An 8,417-nucleotide genomic window follows, 5' to 3' on the forward strand; every position below is an offset into this window, starting at 1 on the left:
CCGTAAGGCCCCGCGGCGAACGCCTCCCCGCCCCGCGGTAGCCATGGCAACGCCTTGCCCCCCGGCCTTCCCCCCCGCCTCCCCAAGCACCCCGAAACGACACGAATCGACCCAAAACGGGGCGGCGGGGAGAGGCCGGGAGGCTGCCAGAGAGGCGGGCGGGAGGCGGGCGCGCCTACTCGGGGCATTGCGGTAGCGGCGCGGCGGGGCTCGGCCGCTGCCCCGGCCATGGAGCGCGGGGCCCGGCGGCTGGCAGCGGGTGAGCCCGCGGGAGGGGCCCGGCGGGGGCTGGCGGCGGGCATGCGGGGCGCCCCCCGCCCGGTCACCCGCTCTGCGCTTTCTTGCAGCGTGGAGGAGCCTGTGGGAGCGCGGCCGCAGGGACGGCGGCGGCCCCAAGGACGGCGGCGGCCCCAGGGATGGCGGCGGCGGCCCGGGGCGCCCAGCCCGGCCCCCCCTGCGCGCTGCGCACAGCGAGGCGGCGGCGGGCCCCGCAGCGCCCAGGTAGGGCCGCATGGCTACGTGGGCCCGGCAACTCCACCGCCGGTGCCGGGCCCTGCTGCCCGCCGGGCCTCCGCACCGGGGGCCCGACGGAAGGAACCGCCGGCGGCAGCGCGGAGCAGCCGCCTCTCCGCGGGCGGGAGGGTCGCCCCGTGAGACAGAGCTGCCCGGGGGCTCGGGCAGTAGAGGTTTACCGAACACTGAATGTAGCTCTCCGGGAGCCTGGTCTAACGGGACAGAGCCGTGTCCTTGGGAAGGCCGTGTCGGGCACACCGAGGCCGACACTTAATGAGCTCGGTAATTGCTACTTGCGGGCTGCAGAGATCTAGCAGCCCTCTCTTGGCTTTTCCAGAGTCCCACGTCTCCTCTGGACCGCTCGTAATCTTCCCAATTAGTGCATGTTGGTGCAGGACAGGCTGTTCCTTGAGACGATAATGACTGTTTTCAGCCCCATCTGTACGTAGTGCTGACCTGTGATTCCTTTAGGCATTTGCTATTTCCACGTGGAGCTCGCACACAGAGCCCTTGGAGGATGTAGAGAAATGACCATGTCCGTGCCAGCCTGGGCTGCATTGTCCCAGGGTGACCACATCACCCTACAAACTTCTTGAAACTGAGGACATAGAAGAGTCTTCCATATCCCAAAAGCAGTGTAAATGGACTGTGAGACTTGTGAGTCCCAGTGCTACCGCTCCCACAGCCCTGTGTCCAACCCTGTCCCAAAAAAAACCTCTCACTTGTACCCCTATGACATGGTATTTTTAGATCTGCATAAGAAAGCACAATGGAAAGTATCTGCTGCTGGGGTACAGATTAGACAAGCAGTTAAGCTTCCTTCTTGTTAACAAACTAGCACGCGGTCCTACCCAGGGAAGAACTTTCTGTGAAATTCTTGTGATGCATTTCTCCCTGAGCAGTTTTCAGCTGAAGTTGCTGTCATTACGCTACCTGTTGTGCTTTGTCTCTGTTCCGAGCAGGATCCAAGGGACCAGGCCCTTCTCTCTGTCTGCTGCTGCCAGGGCCATTTTAGGAATGGGCAGGTGGGGAGATGACGGTGGGAAGCAGAAGCTTACCCTGCGGGATGTGGCAGAGCTAATTCAGAAGAAGGAGTGTCGCCGAGTGGTGGTGATGGCTGGCGCTGGGATTAGCACCCCCAGCGGCATCCCAGATTTCAGGTAACACCTCCATCATTTCATTTGTCCTTTTTCAGCGCTGCAAGGGACAGGATCTTCAGTTTAGATAATGCTGGAGCCTACTACTCCTCTCACCCCTCCATCTCCTTCTCCAGCCAAAGGCAGGCTGGCATCACCAGTCAGACTTTGCACCATTCCTTGGCCCACATCTTCAGGACAGTTAAGTCATGCCTGTTACTTGATTCCGTGGCTGCACTCGCTCCGCCACCTTGGCCACCAGAGCAGCCTATGTGGCCGTGGCACAGGCTTGAGACACTCCAGCTAAAAGGGAGCGTGGTCTTCACAGCGTACCAGCGTGGCCCTTCCCTCCCTCTGGCTGCAGGCACACCTCTGCAGCTGGGAGAACGTGGGCTGGCAGTGGAACAGGGATGTGAGTCACGTTCTCCTCCTGTGCAGACGTAGTTTCAGCTGCTCTCTCAACAGGCAATGGACAGTACAAAGCAGCCAGAGAGAACCCAAGGACCTGGCTGGCTGCTCTGTCTCATCTTGGCCTGGCTCTGTGGTGGGTGGCATCTTGTCCTGCATTCTGACTACCAGCCCTGCTCTCCTCTCCTTGCAGGTCCCCAGGGAGCGGCCTCTACAGTAACCTTGAGCAGTACAACATCCCCTACCCAGAAGCCATCTTTGAACTGATGTATTTCTTTGTCAACCCTAAGCCCTTTTTCACTTTGGCCAAGGAGCTCTACCCTGGCAACTACAGACCCAACTACACCCACTATTTCCTAAGACTCCTGCATGACAAAGGGCTCCTCCTGCGCCTCTACACCCAGAATATTGACGGGCTGGAGAGAGGTGAGTTTTCTCTTCCCCATCTCTCAGCAGCAGCGTGCCAGGAAGAGACAGAGGGTGAGAAGCAGAATGGGAGGCAGGACTGGGGGAGTGCCCAGTTCATGTGGAGTTTCTGGTTCAGTCCGCTCATGCTGAGCTGGTCCTCTCCTACACACTGTGTTCCAGTTGCTGGGATCCCTCCGGATAGACTGGTGGAAGCCCACGGCACATTTGCCACTGCCACTTGCACGGTCTGTCGAAGGAAGTTCCCAGGAGAGGACTTCAGGGTGAGCGGTCACAGTTGGGCACTGACACATAAATTAATAGAAGGAGGAGAACCTGTTGCAGGCCTGTTATTTTTCCCTCCGGGCCAAGAGGTTTTATTGGAGGGGACCAGACTTGGGGCTGAATGTTGCTGTGAGGATGTGTTGTGGTTCTGACCCTGCTTGTACAGGTATGCGCTGCCCTGTAACCAGTGGTGTTGGGTGCTCTTGCTTCAGGGGGACGTCATGGCAGACAGGGTCCCTCACTGTCCCGTCTGCACTGGAGTCATCAAGCCTGACATTGTGTTCTTTGGCGAGGAGCTCCCGCAGCGCTTCTTCCTGCATGTGACAGACTTCCCCATGGCAGACCTGCTTTTCATCATCGGAACATCCCTAGAGGTCTGGGACAAAGGGAAACCCTGGCTCACAAGGAGAAAAAGGCACATGGAAAACAGGGCCCAAGGGGACTCGGGAGGAGAGAGAGGGTTTAGAGGAGAAGGCAACAACCTGGTAAAATAGAGGTACAAGTTGAAGTAGCAGGGTAAGAGGTAGGGTGCACGTGCTCTGAGACCCCCTGAAAACCTTGTGTGGTCCTGGAGAGCAAGAGATGAGTTTCGTGGGTGCCTGAGGAAAGACCACCAGTGGCATCCACAGCCTGTTCAAAGCTGAGGTCGCTTAGCCCACAGTGGGAGAACCGTTAAACACAGTGGTTACAAGCTTAAGGTGCTGTGAATTCGTGCCCTCAGCGAGGTGACGGTTTCTCTCTGCTCCTTGGGTTGCCTTCCTTCAGGTGGAGCCCTTTGCCAGCCTAGCAGGAGCTGTTCGCAGCTCCGTTCCCCGAGTCCTGATCAACCGAGATCTCGTAGGACCCTTCGCCTGGCAGAAACGCTACAATGACGTAGCCCAGCTGGGGGACGTGGTCAGTGGGGTCGAGAAGCTGGTGGATCTGTTGGACTGGAACGAAGAGATGCAAACACTAATTCAGAAGGAAAAAGAAAAGGTGGGAAGGGGCTCAGAGCCCTGCCTCCCTCCCTCAGCCTCTTCATTCCTTGTGCTGGCGTTATTCCAGGGGGAGCAGGTTTGTTTGCTGGGGGTTAGACCTGCACAGCCATGCCTGCAGCCTGCATTCACAGAAAAGGACCACAGAAAGTGCAAAAAGGTTTAAAAAAAAAAAAAAAAAACAAAATGAAACTTCAGTGCTGTTTCACAGCAAAAGTGCCACAGAGCAGTGCTGCGTTGATGAATGTTTCAGGGGTAGAGAAGGGGAGGATGCAGATCTTCCAACCTCAGATGAAATAGGAATATTGAAAAAGTCGGGCTCTGGGTTGAACGAGAGCACTTTAGGGCTTCTTCAAGCAACAACCCACTCAATTACTGAAAAGCTTCCTGTTGATTTTGTCTGGTTTTTCAGTTTGTTCCCAAATACACTGAAAAAGCCCTATAGACAAAGGTATAGTTTCCTGGAGCTGGAAGCCACCAACCAGAAAATCCCCTCTGTCACCTGTACCAAATATCCAGTACAATCTTGTAAGTCAGCAGAGGACCCGCTTTTGTACTTACACAAGACATGGGCATGCTCTTCTTCAGGCAGCACTTCCCCCAGATGTGTGCAAGGAGACTGGAAAAACTCCACTAAATTGTGCAGACACACAGTGGGATGCGCTCTCGGGTGCTGAAGCTGCTGTTCAGGCACTGGCTTTTACACTTTTTCCCTGGCTGAGTGCCTGAGCAATGGCACATTAACATGAGTAACTCCTGAACTAAACCAAAGAGCAGAGCCACACCTCACCTTAGTGGAGCTTTCCTCTTTCTGTATGTTCGCTTAGTGGACTTGGTTTCATTTCTAGTGATTTTTCTGGTCATCGTGAGAAATAAATCATAGCAGTAAAAAAAGGGAAGCTCTAATCATGCTGTGTCTGAGACCGAACCAAAGTGCTCTGCAGTGGCCAGGCATGCAATGAACAGGAAACAGCAGGCAGGAGTGAGGGTACTTGTGTTTCACCTGAGAGCACTGAATTGTTAAAGGCATTTTCCTCCACTGGTCATTTATTTCCCTGTGCCATTCTTGCATCTGTAATCTTCCAGGATCTTCAGAAGTGAGAAATTGTAGGAGAACAAGTTTTTAATTACTTTGAATTTAGTGCTAATATTAGTTATTACATTAATATAGACGTCCTGGGAAGATTTTTCCACATTTGGCATTGCTTTTTAAACTTTTTTTTTAATTTAAGCAGAAGTTGTAACTTGTGGGCCAGGCCAGCTCTTCCGCTTGTGTAAATGGGCACAGCGGTAGGGTTCTGCCAGCTCACCATAGTAAGAAGCTGTGTTAAAAAAAACACAGAAGTTTTTTTAACAGATACGCTGTCTGTACATGAGTTCCTCGACTCAAGACAAAATCCAGCTTTAAAATTCCCATTTTAACATGCAGGTTGTTTTTCTTTCATCAGATCATGGGGTAGGAATGAATAGGAATGTTAGTCGTCTTGTCAGGTTTTTGATTTTCCACTACAAACCATTTTGCATTTGTATGAGATCAACCAGCCCTTGGTTTAATGCTCTGTGCTGCTCTAAATCACTGATGCAAATGTGGTAAAACACAAAATGCTTCTCGCTCTGGGTGCTAGGAAGCATTGCTGGCTGAGCTAACAGGGGCTGGAAGGTTTGAAACACCCTAGCGAACACTGTGTGGTCTTTCTATTTTTAGCTGGATGCAAAAGACAAATAGGACAGCTGGCTCCCTGCTGCTGGAGAGCGATGTTCACCTTGAAAAGGAGAGACTGTCATGCCCAGCACGGGCAGAGAAAAGAGACTGTGGCAGGGAGCGGTGGAAGAGGCCATCCAGCTCTGCAGCAGCAAATCCACACAGAACTGGCACACTGGGGAGGAGGGGATGCCCGTGGCTCAATCCAGCTGGGCTGGAAGCGGAGCAGAGAGGCCCTCGCCCATGACGGAAGGGAAGCTGAAGGGAGAGAAGCCCAAATGCCAAGCTGGAGACTGGCTCTGCACATGAAGGCTTTCCTGCCTGAGACTTCAGAACAGTTGATGTAGCCACTGCTCCCTCCTTGTCTTGCTTCATGTTGGCACCTGCTAGGGGAGGCTTGCCTCTTCCGTGGCCCTGGCTGTCGCTCCATCAGCGCACCATTTGATGATGTCCAGCCATGAGAACTTCACACCAGTAACTGGCTGGAAGCTCGTGGGCTTGTGCCAGCATGTCAGACGAGCTGTGCACGGGCAGCTTGCCATTTGGGTCTCACTCCTTCCAAGCCGTCCAACCTTGGAGACCCTCAGAGGGCCTGGCTTTCAGCGAGCAGGAGTTGAAAATGCCAGAAGGTCAGGCCTTGAGGCAAGGCAGTCTGGAGTGAGTGTTCCAGCTCCCCACATGTACCAACTCCCTTCACAGCTCCTCCTCAGATACTCTTCTCTTCGTCATGATCTTTCAGCTGCTGCAGACTTGTAGTGTTTATTCTTCAGATGGAAACTCTGCTAATCAGGGGACAAATGCTATCAGGGCTGGAGGGGAGCTTGTCCCCCATTCCTGTTCAGAAACACACCAGCTTGAGCTGCTGGAAGAGTTTTGAATCGGTGTAGTGTTAATTATTTAATAATAAAGAGTTTTAATTCTTTTGCTGATGTCACCTGTGGGTTTTTCTGTAAACTTTGCACCTTCCCTAGTATTCTAACACATTCTGTGCCACTCACCACCACTCCTTTCACCTGCTTTTTTATTATTTTATTTCTTTTTAACCTTACACAAGTACCTTTCCTCCCTGTAACTGCTGTCCCAGAGAGGGGCAGCATCAGTCAGAGCACTGCAGTGATGTCCTGCTCCTTCCCGAATGTGTCCTAGCAGATGTACTTTGCATATTACTGGCACAGCAGGGCCTCTTCCCTGCCATGGAGCATGATTTTCATCACCCCAGCACCTAAATGTGGCTGTAGAGATTGAAGTCACACTCAGGTGGCCCTGGCTGACCCATATGCTTATCACAGCAACTGTTCTAGAGGCAGCCCTGGCTCAGTACCAGCTCTAAACAAGCACAACAAAATGCAAAGCATTTTGTGCCACTGTTTTGTTATGGTTCCAAGCAAAGGGAATAAAAGCATTTGAGCACACAGCTGTGTCTTACCAACACAACACTGGAACACTGTTACTTCTATGCCTGAAAGCTCTTCACATGGCAAAGCTAGAGCCTCAAAACACCGTCTCTTATGGCTATCTGTTTATGTAATTAGAAGGTTTTGGACCTAATACTCATCCACTATAAATCAGACTAGCCCCAGGGATCCCACAGAATCCTGGTACAACACTGCTAATGCTACAGGAACAGAGCTCTGCACTTGGTGTCCTAGCTGCTTCCTTAGAATCACAGAATCATTGAGGTTGGAATAGACCCTTACGGTCCTTGAATCCAACCATTAACCCAGCACTGCCAAGTCCATCACTAAACCACATCCCTAAGCACCATATCTATGTGTCTTTTAAACACCTCCAGGGCTGGTGACTCCACCACCTCCCTGAGCAGCCTGTTCCAATGCTTGACAACCCTTTTGGTGAAGAAATGTTTTCTAATATCCAATCTAAACCTTCCCTGGCACAACCTGAGGCCATTTCCTCTTGTCCTGTCACTTGTTATCTGGTAGAAGAGATGAACCCCCACCTGCCTACACCCTCCTTTCAGGCAGTTGTAGAGAGCGATAAGGAGAGCCGCCTCCTCCTCCAGGCTGAACAGCCCCAGTTCTCTCAGCCACTCCATGTAAGACTTGTGTTCCAGCCCCTTCCCCAGCTCCGTTGCCCATCCCTGGACACACTCCAGCCCCTCTACGTCCTTCTTGCAGTGAGGGGCCCAAAACTGCACACAGGGTTTGAGGTGCAGCCTCACCACTGCCGATTACAGGGGGACAGTTGCTGCCCTGGTCCCACTGGCCACACTGTTTCAGATACAAGCCAGGATGCTGTTGGCCCCCTTGGCATACAGCCGGCTCATGCCCAGCCAGCTGTCAACCAGCCCCCCCAGGGCCTTTCCCACCAGGCAGCTTTCCAGCCGCTCTGCCCCAGTCCGCAGCGCTGCCTGGGGCTGGTGTGACCCACGTGCAGGACCCCGCACTGAGCCGTCTTGAACCTCGTACAACTGGCCTCAGCCCATCGGTCCAGCCTGTCCAGATCCCTCTGCAGAGCCTTCCTAGCCACAAGCAGATCAACTTCCCAACTTGGTGTTCTCTGCAAACTTACTGAGGGTGCACTCGATCCCCTCATCCAGATCATTGATACAGACATTAAACGGGACTGGCCCCAGCACTGAGCCCTCAGGAACACCACTCATGACCGGTTACCAACTGAAAGAAAGGTTGAACAAGAAAAAGAAAGGTTTAAGCAAGTCTAAATGCCTTGAAGATAGGTTTGAACAAGCTCGCATTCAGATGAGCAGACTTGTTTATCCAAACGCACAATTTAAATATAACTGCATGTTCCTCCTTGCAGCCAGACCAGCCCAGCAGCTGCATTTGAACACACAGCCGCAAGAAGAACGGTTGTTCTCTCACTTTGCAGAGCACCAGAAGCCTCGTGGCACGTCGCTTTGCAATGAAAACTGTGGCAGCATCTTGTTTTTAAAACATACCCTGTTCACAAACCCTCACTCCCAAAGCCCCCTGTGCCAAGTTCAGCCCTTGCACCAGGGCTTTTCAAAGCAGGGCC

The 8,417-nt window shown here is 53.1% G+C and overlaps 1 protein-coding gene across 6 annotated transcripts; it reads left to right on the forward strand.

Annotated features, from left to right (window-relative positions):
• The first annotated feature begins 58 nt into the window (after positions 1 to 58).
• SIRT3 (sirtuin 3) lies at positions 59 to 6,347 on the forward strand. 6 transcript variants are annotated; one of them, XM_037401626.1, is made up of 8 exons: positions 59 to 259; positions 348 to 501; positions 1,476 to 1,673; positions 2,251 to 2,483; positions 2,646 to 2,746; positions 2,960 to 3,121; positions 3,513 to 3,722; positions 5,427 to 5,776. In XM_037401626.1, the coding sequence occupies exons 1-8, from the start codon at positions 229 to 231 to the stop codon at positions 5,445 to 5,447; spliced, it is 1,110 nt and encodes a 369-aa protein (XP_037257523.1). In that variant the 5' UTR covers positions 59 to 228; the 3' UTR covers positions 5,448 to 5,776. The 6 variants fall into 6 exon arrangements, with proteins under 6 accessions (XP_037257523.1, XP_037257525.1, XP_037257524.1 ...); XM_037401628.1 differs by lacking the exon at positions 3,513 to 3,722 and having other exon boundaries at positions 5,427 to 5,564; XM_037401629.1 differs by lacking the exons at positions 59 to 259; positions 348 to 501 and adding an exon at positions 543 to 1,170.
• Positions 6,348 to 8,417: the final 2,070 nt, after the last annotated feature.

Source organism: Falco rusticolus, chromosome 10 (genome assembly GCF_015220075.1).
Source record: "Falco rusticolus isolate bFalRus1 chromosome 10, bFalRus1.pri, whole genome shotgun sequence".
In the NCBI taxonomy this organism is placed as follows: Eukaryota; Metazoa; Chordata; class Aves; order Falconiformes; family Falconidae; genus Falco; species Falco rusticolus.